Raw genomic sequence first — 22,790 nt, forward strand, 5'->3', positions numbered from 1 at the left:
AGGAGATGGCCTGTTTGGGCTCCACATCCCCCACTGTCAGCAGTCTTAGCTAGGGTCACTGTCATGGATTCCTGCGGGGGTTGTTGCCCTGGGTTTCTAGCTCGTCCCTGGCTCCAGCTGCCTCCCCCTGTACTCCTATCTCTGTCCTCCCACCGCCGGATTCCCCCTGTCCTCAACCCCCATCATCATTATCACCCACCCCACCCACCAACAACGTCTACTCCATTTGCCTTCTCAGTGAGATGCAGGGGGCTCCCCCTTTGACCCCTCCTGGTTCCTTAGTTTCTCTGAGTTTGTGGATTGTAGCACGGTTTTCCTTTATGGCTGATATCTACTTACAAGTGAGTACATACCATGTTTGTCTTTCTGGGTCTGAGTTACCTCACTCAGGATGATCTTTTTAGTTCCATCCATTTGCCTGCAAATTTCATGATGTCTTTGTTTGTAATAGCTGAGCATTGTGTAAATTTACCCCATTTTCTGGATCCATTCTTTGGCTGAGGGAGAAGTAGGTTGTTTCCAGTGTCTGGCTGTTATGAATAAAGCTGCTCTGAGCAGAGTTGTGCAAGTGTCCTTGTGGTATGGTGGAACAGGCTTTTGCTATAGGCCCAAGCATGGTATAGCTGGGTCTTGAGGTAGAGCTATTCCCAAATTTCTGAGAAAGCACCAGATTGATTTCCACAGTGGTTGTACAAGTTTGCACTCCCACCAGCCATGGAGGCATGTTCCCCTTGCTCCACATCCTCACCAGCATAAACTGTTACTTAACTTTTTGGTCTTAGCCATTTTGATGGGAATAAGATGGAATTTCAGAATCTTTTTGGTTTGCATTTCCCAGATAGCTAAGGATGTTGAACATTTTTTTTTCTTGGCCATAAGAGATTCCTTTGTTGAGAGTCTGCTTTGATCTGTACCCATTTTTTAATTGGGTTATTTGGTTTGTTGATATCTTGTTTCTTGAGTTCTTTCTATAATTTGGATATCAGCCCTCTGTTATATGTAGGGTTGGTTAAGAATTTTTCCCATTCTGTTTTGTTTTGTTTTTGTGAGACAGGGTTTCTCTGTGTAACAGTTCTGGCTGTCCTAGAACTTGCTGTGTTGACCAGGCTGGCCTTGAACTCACAGAGCTCCATCTGCCTCTGCCTCTCAAGTGCTGGGATTAAAGGTGTGAGCCACCACCACCTGGCATATTTTTCCCATTCTGTAAGCTGTTTTTCAGTTTCACAAAATCCCATTTATTATTTGTTGATCTTAGTGTTGGCCTGATTGGTGTTCTGCTCTGAAAGTTGTCTCTTGTGCCAATGTGTTCATCCTCATTTGCTCTTTATCAGGTTTAATGAATCTGGTTTTATGTTGAGATCTTTGATCTCCTTGGACTTGAGTTTTATGCGGAGTGAAAGATATGGATCTGTTGGCATCCTTCTACGTGCAGGCATTCAGTTAGACCAGCACCATTTGGTGAAGATGCTTTCTTTTTACCATTGTATGATTTTGTGTCCATAGGTGTGTGGATTTAATTATGGGCCTTCGATTTGATCCTATTGGCCAACCTGTTTGTTTTTATGCCAGTAACTTGTGGTTTTATTACTATTGCTCTGTAGTGCATCGTGAGATCAGGGATGCTGACACCTCCAGAAGTTCTTGTCTTGTTCAGGGTTGTTTTAGCTATTCTGCATTTTTTTTTTCATTTTCGTATGAAGTTGAGTATTGTTCTTTCAAGGTCTGTAAAGAATTGTGTTGGAATTTTGAGAGGGCTTGCATTGTATCTGGAGTGTGCTTTTGATAAGATGGCCATTTTTCTCTGCTAATCATACCAATCCATGAGCATGTATCTTTCCATCTTCATGTATCCTATTCAGTTTATTTCCTCGAAGACTTGATGTTTTTGTCATACCGGCCTTTCGCTTGCCTGGTTAGAGTTACAGGAAGATACTATTTGTGGCTATTGTGAAGAGTGTAGTTTCCCTAGTTTCTTTCTCAACCTGTTTATCGTTTGTATATTGGAAGGCTACTGGTTTGGTTTTGTTTTGTTTTGTTTTGTTTGAGTTACTATTGTTCAGCCACATTACTGAAGTTGTCTATCAGCTGTAGGAGTGCCCTGGTAGAATGTTTGGGCTCACTTGTGTATACTGTCATTTTGTCCACAAATAATGATGCTTTGACTTCTTCCTTTCTAATTTGTATCCCTCTTGCTCTCTTTCGGTTGTCTTACTGCTCTAGCTAAAGCTTCAGGTACTGTATTGAGTAGCTATGGAGAGAGTGGGCAGCCCTGTCCTGTCCCTGGTTTCAGTGGAGTCGCTTCACGTTCCTCTCCATTTATTGGCTTGCTGTACACAGCCTTTATGATATCTAGGTATGTGCCTTGTATCCCTGACCACTCCACGACTTTTTTGTTTGTTTGTTTTTTGTTTTTTCGAGACAGGGTTTTCTCTATATAACAGCTCTGGCTGTCCTGGAACTCACTCTGTAGTACAGGCTGGCCTCGAACTCACAGAGATCCACCTGCCTCTGCCTCCCAAGTGCTGGGATTAAAGGCGTGCGCCACCACGCCCGGCTTGACTTTTTTTGTTGTTGTTTTTGTTTTTTGAGACAGGGTTTCTCTGTGTTAGCCCTGGCTGTCCTATACTCGCTTTGTAGACCAGGCTGGCCTCGAACTCACAGTGGTCCACCTGCCTCTGCCTCCCGAGTGCTGGGATTAAAGGCGTTGCGCCACCTCACCCGGCCACACTCTAAGACTTTTTTCATGAAGGAGTATTGTATTTTGTTAAAGGTTTTTCAGGATCTAATTAGATGATCATGTGTTTTATTTTGTTTTTTGTTTATATGATGGTTTACATTTATTGAATTTTGTATGTTGAACCATCCCTGCATCTCTGGGATGAAGCCTGCTTGATCATGGTGGATGATCTTTTTAATGTGTTCTTGGATTCAATTTGCAAGTATTTTATTTAGTAGTTTTACACCTATGCTCATAACTGAAATTGGTCTGTAATTCTGTTTCTTTGTGTGTTTTGGGTATAATGGTTTCTGTGGCTTCATAAAATAAATTTGGCAATTTTTTTTTGGTTTTGTTTTTTGTTTCTATTGTTAGCTCTTCTTGAAACTCTGGTAGAATTCTGCATAAAAATCATCTGGCCCTGGGTATTTTTTTAGGTTGGGAGACTTTTAATGACTGCTTCTCTTTGCCTTCAGTGTTGTAGGTCCCTTTCAGTTGTTCATCTGATCTTGCCTTAACATCAGTAAGTTTTATCTGTAAAGAAAATTGTTATTTTCTTTTAGATTTACTAATTTTGTGGAGTACAGATTTTTAAAGTATGATTCTTTGGATTTCCTCAGTGTCTGTTGTTATGTCCCCAGTTTGCTTTTATAATTGAGTCAGGAGCCACATGGTGATGGTGCATGCCTTTAATTCCAGCGCTCAGGAGGCAGAGGCAGGCAGATCTCGGTGAGTTCGAGGCCAGCCTCGTCTACAGAGCAATTTCCAAGACAGCCAGAGCTACACAGAGATACCTTGTTTTGAAAAACCGAAAGAAAAAAAAAATGGGGGCGCTGGGGGGTGGTGACAAGCTGGCCTAATGTTCCTTCTGTACCTCATTCAGGCCTGTGATGAGTTGGGGTGTCTGTCCCTGCACCGTGGATGCAGAAGTAATCCTGTGTTTCTTTTCTTAAGATCCTGAATATTATGTATGCGTTTGGGTGTTTTTCCTTCATGTATGTATGTGCACCACGCGTGTGCAGTACCCTAACAAAGCCAGCTCTCTGAACATGATAAACTCCTCCCCAGCCCTTCACTCAGATATCAATTAATACTGTGTTTTCATTCCCAGGGGAATTTGAGAGTCAAAGTCAGAAAACATTTCATTGCAGGCAGGTTTGAAAGCTTAGTTCTACTGGGCCTGGAGAGATGGCTCTGCGGTTGAGAACACTGGAGGTTCTGTCAGGGGAAGAGGCCGCCCAGCCTCTTCTGCCCATCAAGGACACTTCACAGATGTGGCGAACAGACACAGGTGCAGGCAAAGCACCCATACATGTAAAAACAAAACAACACTTCCTTCTCCCACTCACTACTTCTGGTTCCTACTCTTCCAACTTGCCCTCTAACCATCATGCATGTGCTCCTGGGACATTTATTGTATGTGTCTCTTGCCTCTGAGAACCTGAAACCTCAAGAGTGGGCAGGTCATCTAGTGTGTTTAGTGCTATTTTCACTTGGGGGCGCAGAATACCAGGTAACCCTTTCTGTGGCAAGCATCCATCCGCTGAGCCTTAATTAAAAAGTTATTTTAAGGCGGAGTCTGCTTATGTGCTCAAGAATTCTGTCAGCTCGGTTTGTAGCCACACTAGAGCTTACACTTGTGATGCTCCTACCTCAGCTTTCCAGGGCCAGATCACTGCTCTCAGCTCTGAAGTCATGTATAAAGCAAGCTGTTTTTAACGTCTTCTTTGTAAATCAATATAGCTAAAAGTATATTGATTATGATGTTTTGAAATCAACTTTTGGTACCATTAATATTTTCTTGTTCTTCACTGTGTGGATAGAATCTCAATTTCTACTAGTCTTTTTAAACTCTGTCTTTCAAGGCATCAATCCTTCTGTTTCCGTTTCCATGGGGTTTTGTTTCTGTAGTTTGGGCATGTGCCTCTGGGGAGCCTGTCCACGTCACTGCAACCCGAGAGGCCCTTGATAAATGCACCAGAGAGAGCGAGCTCTGTGTTCCTGCAGAAGGGTGACTTGGCATGCTCTGGTCTGGTGCTTGAACCAGCATTTTGAAGGAGCTGAGGGAATCAGGTTCTTTGCCTTAATGGCTGTGGTTAGGAGCGTCGGGGCCACTTTGTCCTCCATCTGTGGTATCCCTGTTCTTTCTGCCAACATTGGTTAATTGTCGTTTTGTCGACTCAGCCCTGTTCCCTCCCTACAAATAGCGCATCAGAGCCGAGCTTCTTAATAACATTTGCTCTGTGTGAGCCCTCGGGTTATCAGATCCCAGGTCCTACCTTTGGCCACTTCCCCTCTGGGGACCTTATTGCTAGTGTTTTGGGTTAGACTAAGCTTGCTCAAACTTTGATGCCCTGCCCCCACCTCCCTGGGTGCTGGCATGGAGGCTGTGCCACCACAGAAGGCTGGGAATGAATTAATGCTTTGGCTTAAAATGTGCAGATGAGACGTGGTTACGGTCCTAAGTTTGCCTTATTTAACTCGCTGATGCCTGGTGAAAATCAGTCACGTGGTTTAAATTTGACCTGGATGAGCTGGGTACATTTTCTGCTGTGAGGCAGGAGGATCGCTCTGCTGCAGAGTGCATGATGTAAGGGGAGTGCCTACTGGGTGCGGGAAGACTGCGGGGGGCCAAGTTCTGCGGGCTCAGGCACAAGTTCAGGGGCAACGCTAATCTGCAGCTCGGGAGTCAGTCTGTGCCTTTGGTGGAAGCCAGGGCTGTGAATCGCTCTGCTGAACCCCTTCCCAGCGCTGCGTGTGTCTCACAGCTGCCAAGCAGGGTCTCCAGGTAGGCCTGTCAAAATAGGGGGGCTTACATTCGGCCACGCTACAGGCTCATCTCTGGCACAGAGGGACTGTCTAGTTGTTCCGTGGACTGCACTGTGCCCTGCCAGTGTGAGCTGTGAGGATAGCGGGGCTGTTTCAGAAGCTGCACCCTGGTGAATGAGGAGCCAGTCTCCACATGGGAAGAAGCCACATGGGATCCTCCTGGGGGCTAGTAGGAAGAGGTGGCCATACTGCATCCCAGGCTGTCCTGTGAGGCCCCATGAGGTTCCCCGAGTTCACATCAGTCTCAGGCAGTGCTTTGAGGTCTGCTGGGGTCCTGTGAGAGGTCCCTGAAACTCCCAGGCAGAAGCGGGGCCTGTGAGTGACTTTGCACAGCTGCCTGTGTCTGTGCACACAGTAGAGAGCAGGATCCCGTGTGTGGAAACATCCTCATTGCTGGCGTCACCACGCAGTGAGCGTGCCTCAGCTCCTCTCATTGTCCCCATGGAAGTTAGTTTCTCTAGTATCTTCTAGAAGTTTTGAACCATGTGCTAACATTCAGGTGTAGGGTCCCTGTGGAGTTAGTTTTGTGCAGGGTGCAAAGCCTGGGTTATTAGTACGTTTGCATATAAATGCCACAGTGGGGGCTGGAGAGATGGCTCAGTGGTTAAGAACGCTGCCTGCTCTTCCAGAGGTCCTCAGTTCAATTCCCAGCAACCACATGGTGGCTCACGACCATCTGTTATGTGATCTGATGCCCTCTTCTGCAGATAAAGTACTCGTATACAATAAATAAATAGATTTAAAAACACCACAGTGGTCCAGTCACATGTTAGTAAGGCCAGACTTACTGGGCTTCCTGGACTCATTCGTCAACATTTACCCTATTTTAATTCTATTTTCATTTCTATGTTTTCTCCTATGTTGTAGTGATCTCTTTATTCTTTCCCAGAAAGTACAATTTGTACTGTAGTTATATTCGAAGGTTTAAAGTCAGAGGATGTCCATTTATGTGCTTTTTATTCAGCCCAAAGTTGATTGATTATTTTTTTCATTCCTTATGACCTTTTATTATCAGGTTTCTGTTTTTGGTAGCATAAATTGTTAGACATTTTATTAGATTTCGTTGTATCAATAGCTCAATTTCTTTTTTTTTTTTTCTTTTTTCTTTTTTTGGTTTTTCGAGACAGGGTTTCTCTGTGTAGCGCTGGCTGTCCTGGAACTCTCTTTGTAGACCAGGCTGGCCTCGAACCCCCAGAGATCTGCCTGCCTCTGCCTCCCGAGTGCTGGGATTAAAGGCGTGTGCCACCATGCCTGGCTCAATAGCTCAATTTCTATATTTTTGTAATATAATTTTGACATAATAGCCAAGATGGCAGCAAACCACATGGTTGCTTTTTGCTCAGGGTTAGCTCAGCTCCCTACTAAGGCGAGCCAATCTATCGGGATCTACAGTTCTCAAAGGTTATATGCACAGTGTTCCACTCATTTCTTTTTCTTTTTTTTTTTTTTTTTAACTTCCACTCATTTCTTTTAATACACATTTTAGCTAGGTTAGCATGACTGTAGATGGGGACAGTGCCCATGGCCTGGGCAGGTAGGGCCTACACAGCTAGGGGACAGAGGACAGCCTTCTGTGGCCTCAGGCTTTGAGACACCTGCCACGAACAGTTGCATATATGAAGTAGAAGGAGCCAAAAAGGGAGATATAGGAGAAATTGCAGAGAGAAAGGGCCATGTAAGCCCTTTGAAACCGACGCCCCAGGTGTCTGAGATACACCTGCAGGATTTGGTGTTTGCCGAGCAGGATTTCAGTCTTGCCTTGGTCTATCTAACATTTTCTTACAGCTTTTTAAATGTGTATTCTATTTCTTTCTGTGAAGGGTAGTTTTAAATTTTTATTTTTATTTTACAAGATGCCACAAACAAAAGATTACCTTGAGCATCAGAAGAAACTTGGGCCTTCGAATACTGTTGGACTGTGACATACCATGCAGTCTTTGAAGTTAGATTAAATGCATTTTGCATCACGGGTTGACTCTGATCCTGTCAGGACTATGTCAAAATGTGGGTTGAATGAAAACTCTCCCAGGTTCGATGATGTAGTTGAGCATTTGTCTCTCGTTTGTGGCCTTCATTGTGGTGCTTAGGGGACCCTAGGGAGGAGGAGCATTTCTGGAGAAAGTTTGTTCCTAGGAAAGGGCCCTGGTATTTATACCCTCACCACACTTTTCTTTGTGTGCTTGAAACTGAGCTAGTCCTTCCCTTCCCGCTCAGCCACACTAGCATCATCACTACAGACCAGGTCCCTAAATAATGTAGGGTGAAACAGAAACAATTGCTCTTCCTTGATTATTTTTATATTTATTTTTTGGCCTACCAAATTGAAAATTTGAATATGTCAAGTATTTGCTCTTGTGCTGAGCTTTACCCACATCGTGACTTTTGACCTTTAGCAGACGGAATTATTTTTCAGACCATGATAGCACGCATTCATAATATTAATACTGGTCTCCCAAATCATTGGCTTGCAGGTGTGTAACATTCTACCTGCATTTGAGCATATTTTTGCTTCTTTGTACTTTTTGAAATGTGTGCGTGACACTGTTGCATATATCTGTATATGGCTTTGTACTACTTGTGTGCCTGGTGCTCACTGAAGTCTGAGGAGATTGGATTCTTGACCGTTGGGAGCCTCCAAGGGCGGGCAGGAGATTGATCAAGGTCCTCTTCAAAAGCAACAGGTGATCTTTATTTTTGTTGTAGCTCCATTTGTTTAGGACCCACATTTACTGATGTTTTTGAGAACTTTTAAATCTCTTACTCAGAAACATATTAAAAATGCATTCCTTTGTAGGAATATCAGATTAGCTTTACGGTTTAAAAGGGAAAAGAATTGAAGTGAAAGTTTAAATCACTGAAGGAAATTCGAATGATCCCTTTAGTGGTCTCTTACCTTTTTTGCTTTCTTTCTTTCAGGCAGGGCCTCTCTATGTACCTTTGGCTGTCCTGGAAATCTCTACATAGATCAGGCTGTCCTGGCAATCACAGTTTTTCCTCTTTCTTTCTCCTACAGTTTGGGATTAAAAGCATGCACAACTGAGCTCATATTGTCGTTCCCCCTGCATTTTTTATGTTAGTAATTTTGATACAGTTTTGCTGATATATACTAGTGTTGCCCTGTTTTTATGTCTGTATGTGTGTGTTACTACACATTTCTCCTGCAGTGCTGTTAAGCTCTGCTTAGTGGGCTCAGAAATGGACAGCATCACCCTCAGTTTCTACTTCCTTCTTAAATGAGTTAGTGACTGCATCTGAAATTCTATTGTATGGAATTGATGTATCGAATACACAGAATTATGTAAATATATTCTCAATGAAGTGTACCTTTACAACGCAGTAAGAAACTCCATTCCTATTATGTGCATGTGTGGGACATTTTAGGATGCAGTGACCTATGAGGACGTGCATGTGAACTTCACTCAGGAAGAGTGGGCTTTGCTGGATCCTTCTCAGAAGAATCTCTACAAAGATGTGATGCTGGAAACCTACTGGAACCTCACTGCTGTAGGTAAGAAGTAGGGTTTTCCTCCACTTTTTACCTTAAGGGGCAAGCCTTTCTTGGAGATTGGTTCTGCTCTGTTGCTTTCACTGTGAAAGAGGAAGAATGTGGCATTGTTCTAAGGTTCATTAAAGATAGTAATTTCAGTTTTGCATAATTTCTAGTAATATATCAGACATTTTCTGGTACTGTTATTTTAGGGTACAAATGGGAAGACCACGATATTGAAGAACGTTGTCCAGGTTCTGGAGGACATGGAAGGTAATCTTCGTGATCGAGCTGACGCATATGTGCCTCTGAAGACATTTGAACGTATCCTGAAGTTCTTATAGAAAGCAGCAGTGTAAATGAGCACAGCTTTGTAGTGATTATTAAATCTCACCTCAGCATGCATCTCAGTATCAGGTAGCTGATCATTGCAGAACATTCTGTTTGAGAAACTGTGGAGGTCTGAATAGGGCTGGCCCCATAGACTCATGCGTTTGAATGCTTGGCCCATAGGGAGGGAGGGGCCCTATTAGGAGGCGTGGCCTTGTTGGAGAGAGTGTGTCACTGTGGAGGCAGCCTTTGAGGTCTCCTATGCCCAACTATTTCCAGTGACACACTCTCTCCTTCTTCTGCCTGAGGATCAAGGTGTAAAACTCTTAGCTCTGTCTCCAGCTCGTGCTGCCTGCGTGGCACCATGTTGTCCACCATGATAATAATGGACTAAACTTCTGACACGTAAGCCAGCCCCAGTTAGATGCTTTCTTTTATAAGAGTTACTGTGGTCAGAGTGTCTTTTCACAGCAGTGGAAACCCTAACTAAGGCAACAAGACAAAACAAGAATCCGGGAATTAGTGGCACATACCTGTAATCCCAGCACTCAGGAGGCAGAGGCAGGTAGATCTCTCAAGAACTGAAAAGTAGCCTGGACTACAGAGTGAACTCCAGGACAGCCAGGGCTATGGAGAGGAAAAGCTAGCTCCCCCTCCCCCACCAAAGAATGAAATAAGACAAGGAAACAATACTTAACAAATCTTTTCTTTTTCTTCTTCTTCTTCTCCTTCTCCTCCTCCTCCTCCTTCTTCTTTTTGTTTGTTTTGGTTTTGGTTTTTTGTTTTGGTGTTTAGAGACAGGGTTTCTCTGTAGCCTTAGCAATCCTGGACTTGCCTTCTAGACTAGGCTGGCCTTGAATTCATAGAGATCCACCTGCCTCTTTCTCCTCCAAGTGCTGGGACTATAGGCGTGTGCTACCATGCCTTTCAAAATGTCACGGTTTTAATCGTATACATGGGAGACCATTCTGTAGAACTGTTCATCCACTTAATTTCTTGCCACCTAAATACCGTAAGAGGAATACACATTGATAAGGAGATTGGGGTATGTTCAAGATTTTTTATAAGCAAGTCAACCATATTAAAGTTACTGTCCCTTATATACCTGTAGTGACTTTCCCTAGTTTAATGAGAGGAACTGTTTATGAAAGAAAAGAAGGTTGTGGGGGCAGGAGAGATGGCTCAGAGGTTAAGAACACTGGCTGTTCTTCCAAAGGTCCTGAGTTCAATTCCCAGCAACCACATGGTGGCTCACAACCATCTATGGTGAGATCTGGTGCCCTCTTTTGGCGCAAGGTGTACATGCAGGCAGAAGGCCGTATATGTAATAAATCTTAAAAAAAAAAAAAAAGAAGAAGAAAAAAGTTGTTGTGATGGAAAAACCTGAATCCCTATATCACATATTTATGAGCTACAAATGACTATACTATATGGTTATGCTAAGTGATTAGACTGTATGAATGAAATGTGAAAACCTTTTTCTATCTTTCATTTAATAGGTATTTCGTCTGTCACTCTGGATACAAGCCATGTGAGCATAAGGGATCTAGAAATAAACAGTATACTTCTGTCTCTCCCAGAACAATTAGAAGAGATTTAGTAGTACCCACTATGAGAAGACATGGTGACTGTGATAAAAGTTTACAATTAATTGGTTTTCCAACTTTAGTGGGAGTACACCAGCAAACCCACACTGGAGAGACCCCGCACGAGTACAAGGGATATGGAGATCCATCCTTCTGTACTGCTTCACGTTGCACATGTCGTGTGACTCACTGCATAGGAAAATGTTGTGCATGTAATCACTGTGGTGAAACTCCGAGTTCTTCCACTTCTCTTCTAAAATGTGAGAAAACTCATATGGGAGAAGAAAGTGATCAATCTGAGCCGTGTACTAACGGCTTTAACCATCACAGGCATCTTGAAACACACAAAAGAACCAGCAATGTAGAGGATCTTTATGAGTGTAATCAACATGACAAAGCCTTTAAATCTAATTCCTCTTTACAGTCACAACAAGGAAATCATTTGGAAATAAAACCCTATGAAGATAATCAAAGTGATAAAGCCTTTGTATGTCACAGTCTTCATCAGATACCTAGATTTCATACGAGAGAGGAAAGGTATGGGTGTCATCAGTGCGGCAAAGCCTTTGAATGTCCCAGTTATCTTCAAAGACATGAAAGGATCAATACTGCAGAGAAACCCTTTGAATGTAATCAATGCAGTAAAGCCTTTGCATATAAAAGTCATCTTCACAGGCATGAAAAGATTCATACTGGAGAGAAACCCTATGAATGTAATAAATGTGGTAAAGCCTTTGCATGTAACAGTTATCTTCAAATGCATGAAAGAAGTCATACTGGAGAGAAACCCTATGAATGTAATAAATGCGGTAAAGCCTTTGCACGTAACAGTCATCTTCACAGACATGAGAGAAGTCATACTAGAGAGAAACCCTATGAATGTAATCACTGTGGTAAAGCCTTTGGGTGTAACAGTAATCTTCAAAGGCATGAAAGAAGTCATATTGGAGAAAAGCCATGTGGACATAAACAATATGACAAAGCCTTTGCACAGAACAGTAGTCTTCACAGTCAGGAAAGAAGTCATAGTGGAGAAAAACCATATGGACATAAACAGTGTGACAAAGCCTTTGCACAGAACAGTAGTCTTCACAGTCAGGAAAGAAGTCTTACTGGACAAGAACCCTATGAATATAATCAAAGTGGTAAATCCTTTGCACATAATAGTCATCCTTTCTGTCATGAAAGAAGTCATACTAGAGAAAAATCCTATAGATGTAGGCAATGTGGCAAAGCCTTTGGACGTAACAGTAATCTTCAAAGGCATGAAAGAAGTCATACAGGAGTGAAACCTTATGAATGTAATCTATGTGGTAAAGCCTTTTCACAGAACAGTCATCTTCACAGGCATGAAAGAATTCATACTGGGGAGAAACCCTATGAATGTAGTCAGTGTTATAAGGCCTTTGCATGTAAAAGTGATCTTCAAAGGCATGAAAGAAGACACACTGGAGAGAAACAGTATGGGTGTAATCTATGTGGTAAAGCCTTTTTACAGAACAGCCATCTTCAGAGGCATGAACGAAGTCATAGTGGACAAAAACACAACAAATATAACCAGTGTGATAAGCCTTGTTGTAGTAGCCTTCAAAAGCATGACAGAATCCGCACTGGTGAAAATTCCTAATGAATGAGGTAAAGCCTTGCATTCCACGTCCATTTTCTCACTGAGCTATCTGCCTGGGGTTTGCGTAAGATTAGTAGAATCTGTCCGTCATTAAAGTATTGTCTACTTGACAAATTGTAAACATGTTGTCATCCAGGGATACAGTAACAGAATAATTTGAATAATAAAATTTATTTCCAAGTTGTTTATGTTGTCATCCATTATTTGTTGTATTATGTTAGTTTATTCTGATGACTAATACTTGTTCTTAGCATTCTCTCAGAAACACAGATGAATGCCAGAGAATTGTTTCGGGAAGTAAAGGAAGGCTGCTCCTAAGGTCGATGACCTTAGTCCATTCTCTGGGAGACAAACATTACTCATTCCAGGTTTTCTCTAGTTACTAAGCTTGGATTGTGTGTATACCAACACACCAGCATTTACATAAATAATTTTGAAATGGAAATAAGGGCCCGTGAGTTCACTGCATGGTTTAGGACACTTGCTGCCGAACTTGACTAGCTTGCTTTTGTTTTGTTTTGCTTTGTTTTGTTTTAAGTACTCACATAGAGAAACTATATAATAGACAACTGTAAATTGCCCTCTCACACTGGCACATGCATACGTAGCACATGTGTTTACACACAGTTTAAAAAGGGTTTTGTCTTTTGGTTTTTTGAGACAGGGTTTCTCTGGGTAGCCTTGCCTGTCCTGGACTCACTTTGTAGTCCTGGCTGGCTTCGAATTCAGAAATCCACCAACCTCTGCCTCCTAAGTCCTGGAATTAAAGGTGTGTGCCACCGCTGCTGCTGCCTGGCCAGTTACAATTTTGCCACCCAGCCACTTAAAAATTTTTTAAAGAAGCAAAAATTTTTGTTGTTGTTGTTGTTTTGTTTTTGTTTTTTTTGTTTTTTGTTTTTTTGTTTTTTGGTTTTTTGAGACAAGGTCTCTCTGTGTTAGCCTTGGCTGTCCTGGACTCTCTTTGTAGACCAGGCTGGCCTCGAACTCACAGCGATCCACCTGCCTCTGCCTCCCGAGTGCTGGGATTACAGGCGTGTGCCACCACGCCCGGCCTTAAAGAGGCAAAATTTACAAAGCAGTTAACCAAAGTATTGAGACCATAGGAAATGATTTACCAGTTGAAATTAATACATTGAAAAATTCCAAGAAGTATTACTGTTCATCAAAACATGACGGTTCTTGTTTTAATCTTACTAATATTATCCTTTCATTGTCTGATTCAAAGATAGGTCATTAAAATAACACTTCCCCTGGTCATACTGTTGCGTACTTGTGAGACAGAGGCAGGCGGATGAATCTGAGTTTGAGGCCAACCTGGCTCACAGTGTATTTTTGGATGGCCATAACTATGAAGAGAGATCTTGTGTCAAAAAGTCCAAAAAGGGAATTTAGAAAGATGTTTGCTTTTTCAAAGAACCAAGGTTTGGTTCGCAGCCCACACATGGAAATTCACAACTGCCTGTAAACCAAGTTTCAGGGTATCCAACACCCTCACATGGATATACATGCAGGCAAAACATATAAAATAAAAATAATTTGTAAAAGCATACATCATCTTATAGAACTTTAACATAATCTGGACTCATTTCTATATAAGTAAAAGTCTTTGTTCACATCTGGAGAACTGTGTTAACAGTTACAATAAGGACCAATGTGCAGTGTCCGTCCACAGTCCCATTCAATCCCTCAGTGCCCAAACAGCAAGGACTTTCATCACCTACAGGTGATAGAAGGCAGAATGAATAAAGCGGCATCTTCATTTTCTGCATTATAACGACATCTTTGGGAGCTGGAGAATTGACTCCACAGTTCTGCTGCTTTTGGGTAGCCAAGTTTGGTTCTTAGCACCCACATCAGATGGCACAGGACTACCTGTAAATCCTAGTCTAGGACGTCTATTGGACTTTTCTGCCTTCCTTGGAAACCTGGTATTCTCACGGTGTAAAAACATATATGTGTGTGTGTGTGCGTGTGCGTGTGTGTGTGTGTGTGTGTGTGTGTGTTTATAGTACTCTATATTTTAAAATGACTTTCCTTGTGTATATTTTTGTTGAGTTTTAGTTAAAATTAAATGTAATTATATTGTTGGAACACTGTCCTGGAATGAGCCATGTGAGGAGAGTTCTGAGTGCTTGTGTGAACACTCAAAGAAAACAAAACTATCATGACCTAGATTTCTTCAAAACACAGTATTGTTCTTGGAACATGGTTTGGAGTTCTTCCCAATGTACCAGTTAGTGTTAAGGCCCGGCTGCAGCTCTGGGGAGGTCCAGGGCGGGGTCTCTGGGGCTGGATGTGGATTCCCTTCCAGTTCGCTTCATCTCCTGGGTCGCCAGAGCTGATGGCTCAGGCGACTGACCAGGACTGAAAGAAGAAAGAGGGAAGGGAGCCCAGGATTCCTTCTCTAGGGACTGGCTGTACTGCGGCCAAGGAGGAAAACTTAAACTGACCACAGTTTTCCTAAAGCCGAGGCTGTAAAAGCGGCTTCTAGCTAGAAACGGCAGGGAGATCGTAAAAGGAGGCTCTTTCATCTGTAGATAGGCCTCTTTGCGGAGATCTCCAGTAAGCAAATGTAAACTTTGGCCTGTTAGCCCTACAAGGCTGATGGTAAAGCCCTGAGTCTGCTAACTTATTTGCGAATCTACAGGGAAATAAATAAGAGAGAAAATAAATCACTCACACACACACATACATTCAGCTTCCCAATTTCAACACCGTTTGTTGTTGGTCACCGTACTTATACTTCTGAGAAAGGGGAATTACCTCATAGTAAAAAAAAAAAAAAAAAGCAATCACAAAAACAGAGTAGCCTTGGCTGTCTTAGACTTTCACTGTAGACCAGGCTGGCCTTGAACTCACAACAATCCGCCTGCCTCTACCTCCCAAGTGCTGGGATTAAAGGTGTGTGCCACCACGTCCGGCTTCAGGTTACATGTTTTTGTTTTTGTTGTTTTGTTTTGTTTTGTTTTTCCAAGACAGGGTTTCTCTATGTAGCCTTGGCTGTCCTGGAACTTGCTCTGTAGTCTATGCTGGCCTCGAACTCACGGAGATCCGCCTGGGATTATAGGCATGCGCCACAACCACCCAGCCAGGTTCCATGTTTTAAAGCTAAACATTTCCTATCTATGTATCCATTACATGAATTCATAGTTCAGAGTGACAGAAGTTGACAAGGCCTAAAGGTTAACAGGTTCCAAAACTTACAGGAATATGTGACTTTTCAGTTAGGACTGACCTATGTACACATTGTCCAGCTATTCAGGACAATAATTTTATCTGCCTTTTATTCTAAAACAGTAAATTTAAAATGACAACATATGATGCCACAAAGTGACAAGGTTTAAGAAATTATAGCAGAACAGTTTGTACATTAAGGTTCGTGCTTAACTTAGACATTTCTAGGTAGCCTCATTATATCTTGGGTTTATGGAAAGTTTAAACCAACTTGCATATATTTATGGCACCATCTGGATAGAAGGCCTATCTGAGGCCACAAATCTGTTCCAACACTATCCCCTAGTGAGGCATCTGGAGGTCCACAAAGGTATTTATTGCAGCCATAAACTCTAAAGTTGTTATAGAAAATCTGAAACAATTTAACTTTTTAAACTATTTGAATCAAATCAGGAATTCCATAATCAGGGATTAATTTATCTGAACAACAATACATCCTCAACAAGATCCTGTAGGAAGTTTGCTTGATCAGGGCTGGTCAATACCCAGAAAGTGACAGCTCACGCCAACGCCAGATATTTTTTCTTTTTGGTTTTTCGAGACAGGGTTTCTCTGTATAACCTTGGCTGTCCTGGACTTGTTTTATAGACCAAGCTGGCCTTAGACTCACAGCGATCCACCTGCCTCTGCCTCCCAAGTGCTGGGATTAAAGGTGTGCGCCACCACACCTAGCTCTACTGTCAGATTTTATAGAGCTGCAGCAGTGCACAATTGATGGGGCTGTCAGGGTTGGAAGCAATTCTGGGGTGCATCATGGTACAGACCTTGCTAAATACAAGATCCCTTCCAGAGATCTCTCATGCCTACTGAACTTCTCCAGATCAATGTCTCTTGACATTGTGTCAGAGGCTGGAAGCAGTTCTGGAGGTGCATCATGGCACAGACCTTGCAAAATACCGTATCACCTCCTAGAAAGCCCACGTGCCTAATGAGCTCCTTTAACAGGATGGCTCTTGGCAAGTTAGGAGTGAGTTTACTTTCTTATTACTCATTATTGTTTGCTGTTATTCAATTAAAATTTTAAACTATCCTTTATATACTTCTGTGGAAAAACATTTTTGTCTCATGTGACTTGTTTCTGTGATTGTATCCAGCCCGAGCACATAAGAACTTTACTCAGGGGCTGGAGAGACGGCTCAGAGGTTAAAGGCACTGGCTGCTCTTCCAGAGGTCCTGAGTTCAATTCCCAGCAACCACGTGGTGGCTCACAGCCATCTGTTTTGTGATCTGGTGCCCTCTTCTGGCCTGTAGGCGTACATGCAGGCAGAACACTATGCATAATAAATAAATCTTTTTAAAAAACGTTGTTCACGTGACCTTTCTTAAACATCAAAGTATAAATTGTGTGGGCCTCTGAATAAAGTTGGCTATTGCTTGAGACTTTAGTCTTCCTAACTTATCAGCTCCATTGCCCCAGGTCCCACCATCTGGGACAGTGACGTGTGGTTCTTGAGCAGGGACCGGAAGTCGGCTAGAACATAAGACAGGACCCTGAGGGCTGGAGAGATGGCTCAGAGGTTAAGGGCACTGACTGCTCTTCCAGAGTCCTGAGTTCAATCCCCAGCAACCACATGGTGGCTCACAGCCGTCTGTAATGAGATCTGATGCCCTCTTCTGGCCTGCAGGTGTACATGCAGGCAGAACACTGTATGCATAATAATAAATAAATCTAAAAAAAAAAAAAAAAAGAAGACAGGACCCTGAGAGAGGCTGGGACCAACCCAGGGAGGCTCTGCCGTGTGTGGAGCTAGTGCATCACTTGTGGAAGTCAGGAGGAGCACGATATTAAAACCACAGGGCTGGAGAGATGGCTCAGTGGTTAAGAGCCCTGGCTGCTCTCCCAGAGATCCTGAGTTCAATTCCCAGCAACCACGTGGTGGCTCATAACCATCTATAATGTGATCTGGTGCCCTCTTCTGGTATATGTAATAAATAAATAAACCTTTTAAAAAATATATTAAAACCACAACTACAAGGTTACTTACAAATGGTTTATAGATGCTGGTTTCCAGGAGATGGAACTTCAGGTCAAGAAGTGTAGGACAGAGCCCAGAAGGATATTGAAAAGGTGTATGCATTAAAGGGAAAGATTCCTGTTCAATTCTGGATCACTTGGTCATCAACTCGGACTGTTCTCAGAGTAACTAAGGAAGTTAAGGAGCATATTAATCATGAAGAAGTAATGGTGAATTCCTTGAATGAATGTAACTTTTATAGTCAAACTTTAAAATTATCAAGAGAAGTGGAAAAGATGAATTTCCTCATTCAGGCAAAATCTATTCATGCGATGGCTGCCTCAGCTCCCTGACTGGAACTTCCGTTTTCTGAAAAAGACCCTGTACATGTATGTGTCAATATTTTACTAATCAGTCTAATTTCAATTATCTCCTGACCCGGCCTGCTGGGGTTCGACTAACGCTCGGGAGGAGAATTCTCCTGTATAGGGACAGAACACAAGACACGAAGAAGGAGAGCAAGTCTTTGATCAAGCTCTCAAATTTTATTTTTCAGGTAGAAGGTTTTATAAGGCAGAGGGCAGGGAAGCATATTGCTATGGCAACCCAGCTGCAGGCTATCTCAAGATGCGAGGAATTCCAAGCAGGTCACAACGTCCTGCCACACCGAATATTTTGCTATCTTTATCTAATCTAACTGTTAAACTACAGCAGGGTGGCTCCGTCTAAATCTGATCTTTAGTCTAACTGCCGAACCACGACAGGGTCAGCTGGTTTCTGGTAAATGACAGACTGCTGGAGAGATAGAAACCTAGGATCTGACAAGATGGCTGAACATTGGCCACATGGCCTGTCCCCAACAATCTCCAGTCTTGGTAGGTCTGGGCAGTTCTGTGAGTAGTTGGCAGCCGTGGCTGGGAACCATTGTGCATTGTCAATTCAGAGCCCTGTGTCCCTAAGGGACAGTCCTGTCATTCAGAGCCACCTAGTCAATCATGACATCAGTAGCTAGGAGGGCACTTCCAGTCCACTGCGCTCCAGCCTCTGCTCAGGGACTAGTGTCTCACGTGTTTCATAAGGACCCGCTGCCAGGAGCTGGGAGAAAGAATGTGCGTGGGCTCGGCAGCCATACCATAATGAGCAAGGAACCAGTGTGTCCACACGGGGAGGAGCATGTACATGCAGGAATGCAAGTGTTGCGGGGAGTTGAAGTTTGCTTTAAAAATCTGTCTTTGAGGGCTGGGGCTGACTTGGTAGGTATTCTGGTTAGATTTGTTCAGTTTGTCAGAAACTAGAGTCAGCTTGACCTACAGGCAAATCTATAGGGGTTATTTTCTTGATTAATCATCTATGTCTTTTTTTAAAAATATATTTTATTTAAATTTTAATTTATGTGTATTGGTGTGAGGGTGTCAGATCTTGGGAGTTACAGACAATTGTGAGCTGCCATGTGGGTGCTGGGAATTGAACCCGGGTCCTTTGGAAGAGCAGGCAGTGCTCTTAAGCACTGAGCCATCTCTCCAGCCCAATTATTTATGTCTTAAGACCCATCCCACTGTAGATGGTGCCACTCTGGGCAGGTGGCTCTGACTTTTTGTTTTGTTTTGTTTTTCGAGACAGGGTTTCTCTGTGTAGCCTTGGCTGTCCTGGACTCGCTTTGTAGACCAGGCTGGCCTCGAACTCACAGCGATCCACCTGCCTCTGCCTCCCGAGTGCTGGGATTAAAGGCGTGCGCCACCACGCCCGGCCCCCTGACTTGTTTTAAAAGGCAACCTGTGCAAGCCATGAGAACTATGTGAAATGCATCCGCCCACAGTGCATGTAAGTTAGCAAAATAGATTCCTAGCTCTCTCCTCTGTGAGTGTTAGACAGAGCTGGAGGCTTGCTACTACTAAAGAGATTTTTCTTTATTACTCTCTAAGTGTGTGGTGTGATTTCATTTTGGGAAGGCACATTAATTTCAGCCCTCCAGAAAAATATTTTGGGCCTCTTGTGTTGATTCAGGTTTGCCTTGGCCCTAAGGTTTGAGCCCACCAGGTATTAACCCTGCTCGCCTCCTGACTCAACCTTCTCAGTTCTTAAAGATTTGTAGTATCGTACAGTTCTTAAACTATCCATTTGAGTCCTGGAGTGGGATGTCTCTTACAGTAGCAGGAAAAGTATTTGTGTGGAGCATGGCCTCTTCCTTGAGGCCTGAATAGAATTAATCTTTCTTTGTGTTCAATGAAAGGGGAGCCCTGCTGGGCAATAGCTAGATTAGAGATTAAGTTTAAGCCAGTGAGCTGCAGGTGTCCCTGTTGTAAGGAAGATCTGACACGGCAGGGCGAGGGCCTTTCTGTGTGTTTTCCCAGCATGCATAACTCATGCCGTACGAATGAAGACAGACCAAATTGGTGGGTGTACAATTTAGGGAGCTTAGCTTGAAGTTCTAAAATTCAAATTGGGCATCTCTCTCACGTCAGCAAGTGCAAACTTGGTCTGGTGAGAGGATTGAGGCAGGCGGCCTCTGGCTGTGCCGTGGGTGTGTAAGTGTAAGTGTACGGCACTCAGCAGCTAACAGGGCTGTGCCGTGGGTGTGTAGGTGTAAATGTACGGCACTCAGCAGCTAACAGGGCTGTGCCGTGGGTGTGTAAGTGTAAGTGTACGGCACTCAGCAGCTAACAGGGCTGTGCCGTGGGTGTGTAAGTGTAAGTGTACAGCACTCAGCAGCTAACAGGGCTGTGCCGTGGGTGTGTAGGTGTAAATGTACGGCACTCAGCAGCTAACAGGGCTGTGCCGTGGGTGTGTAAGTGTAAGTGTACAGCACTCAGCAGCTAACAGGGCTGTGCCGTGGGTGTGTAGGTGTAAATGTACGGCACTCAGCAGCTAACAGGGCTGTGCCGTGGGTGTGTAAGTGTAAGTGTACGGCACTCAGCAGCTAACAGGGTCCGTGGAGCAGGTCATACGGCGGCATCCTATACACGCAGACCTGAGTTCTGTACAGAAAGAGGAGTGTAGATCCATTTGCGTTCTTCTACATGCAGACGTACAGTTTGACCAGCAGGGTTTGTTAAGGATGCTGGCTTTTTTCTGTGTGTATTTCTGGCTTCTTTACTTAAAAAACAAAACAAAACAAAAATCAGGTGTTCATAGGTCTGTGGGTTTATGACAGGATCTTCAACTTGATTCCATTGATCAACTTGTCAGTTTTTATGTCAATACCATGTGGTTTCTATTGCTGTGGCTCTGTAGTACAGCTTGAAACAGGGAATAGTGAGACCTCTAATAGTTCTTTTATTGCTCAGGACTGTTTTGGCTATCCTAAGTTTTTTTGTTTTTTTTTTTTAATTGGTTTCGTGTGTGTGTGTCTGTGTGTGTGTGTGTGTGTGTGTGTGTGTGTGTGTGTGAATGAAATTGAGAATTATCCTTTCAAGATCTGTAAAAAAAAAACTGTGTTGGGATTTTGATGGGGATACCTTGAATCTGTGGGTCACGTCATGATGTCTAACACAGTGTAGTGTTCCAATGGACATACATGCTGATGCAGCATCACCCCCATTTGCAAAGGCGTCTGTACGACAGTCACCACCTCTAGCAAATGTGTGTAACCTTATGTTCATTATCTCCAAAATTTAAGGCAAAATCCCTTTAGAATTCTGAATATGAGCCTATTTCTCTTCTCCAAACTCTACACAATAGAACACATAAGCTACTGAGTGAGGTGGCACATGCCTTTAATCCCAGCACGCAGGAGACAGAGGCAGGCGGATCACTGTGAGTTCGAGGCCAGCCTGGTCTACAAAGTGAGTCCAGGACAGCCAAGGCTACACAGAGAAACCCTGTCTTGAAAACAAACAAACAAACAAAACAGAACACAGAAGCCACTGTGTGACCTTCTTCCAGGGCAGCACCGAACAGGCTCTGCATTCTACTTGAGCGAAGAGACTTCATCCAGTGATTGAACCTTGACAATGCACACAGAATGTTCAGTCTGACCATGTTACCCTAGAGCCAAAGCCTTTCCCTCCAGCATCTCAATGGGCTGCCATCTTTAGGTTTTTTCTTTCTTTCTTTCTTTCTTTCTTTCTTTCTTTCTTTCTTTCTTTCTTTCTTTCCAGCTTCCCTTCTAGCCCTGGCCAGTTCAGATGCTTTGAGGCTTCTGGCTCTGGCTCCTGCTTTTACGGAGAAGCTTTTTTTTTTTCCCCCTGCATCCTTCACTGGATCCTGACTCCTCTCCCACTCTAGGAAGTTACTGGGTCCACAAATGTTTGCTACTCTGTCCTGCATGAGTCAGGACAGCAAGAGCCCCTTCCTCAAAGGGGTTTAGCTTCCTGCCTTGCTTCAGAAAGTCTGGCTTTGAGAAGCTTGCTTGTGTTAAAGAGCCCTCCCCCTCCCCCATTCTCTCCCCCCCCCCCCCCCCCCCGCTCCCACCACCACCACCACCACCATCAGGGTCTCTGTGTTGCTTCTCTGGGGTTTATATCAGTTTTTGTTTCTCAGTAGCTGGCAGAGGCCTTGCTGCTCTGCAGGGGTCTGGCTAATCCGGAAGCTGTGAGCTCCTGTCTTAGAAACTGCATTTGCTCTCTTAAATGAACTAACAAACTGCTTTCTGTTTACGTTTAGATTCTGCATACGTTCTGGCTAGATTTGTGGAAGTTGTGCCCCAACCTGCTAATGCCAGAATGTTCAAGTTATTTGTATAAAACTGTGTTTGTTTCTCAGTTGCTCTCTTAACCCGGCTATCACACAAAGGCCTGAGATTCTCTTGTATTTGTTCAATAATAAGCTTCACGGCACAATAACCAAGCAGTTATTACTCTCTTCTTAACTCTCTAAACTAATCTGGCTTCCTCCCAGCGTACATCCCAGAGATACTGACACTTGCACTGTGTAGATTTCCTTGCTGAACTCTCTCTTTCTACCCCCCTCTCCCTCTCTCTCTCTCTCCCCTCTCCCTCTCTCTCTCTTCCTCTCTCTCCCTCTCCCTCTCTCTCTCCCTCTCCCCCCTCTCTCTCTCTCCTCTCCTCTCTCTCTCTCCCTCTCTCTC

The 22,790-nt window shown here is 43.5% G+C and overlaps 1 protein-coding gene across 2 annotated transcripts in view; it reads left to right on the forward strand.

The window, feature by feature from the left end:
• Positions 1-12,761, forward strand: part of LOC311604960 (uncharacterized protein) — a 32,779-nt gene extending 20,018 nt beyond the window's left edge. For both annotated transcript variants that reach the window (XM_084795213.1, XM_084795214.1), the window contains 3 exons: positions 8,927-9,053; positions 9,245-9,305; positions 10,862-12,761. In XM_084795213.1, the coding sequence (XP_084651339.1) occupies positions 8,927-9,053; positions 9,245-9,305; positions 10,862-12,575 (1,902 nt within the window). In that variant the 3' untranslated portion in view covers positions 12,576-12,761. The remainder of the gene's footprint in view (positions 1-8,926; positions 9,054-9,244; positions 9,306-10,861) is intronic.
• Positions 12,762-22,790: the final 10,029 nt, after the last annotated feature.

Source organism: Acomys minous, assembly GCF_964271855.1.
Source record: "Acomys minous genome assembly, chromosome: 9".
NCBI lineage: Eukaryota > Metazoa > Chordata > Mammalia > Rodentia > Muridae > Acomys > Acomys minous.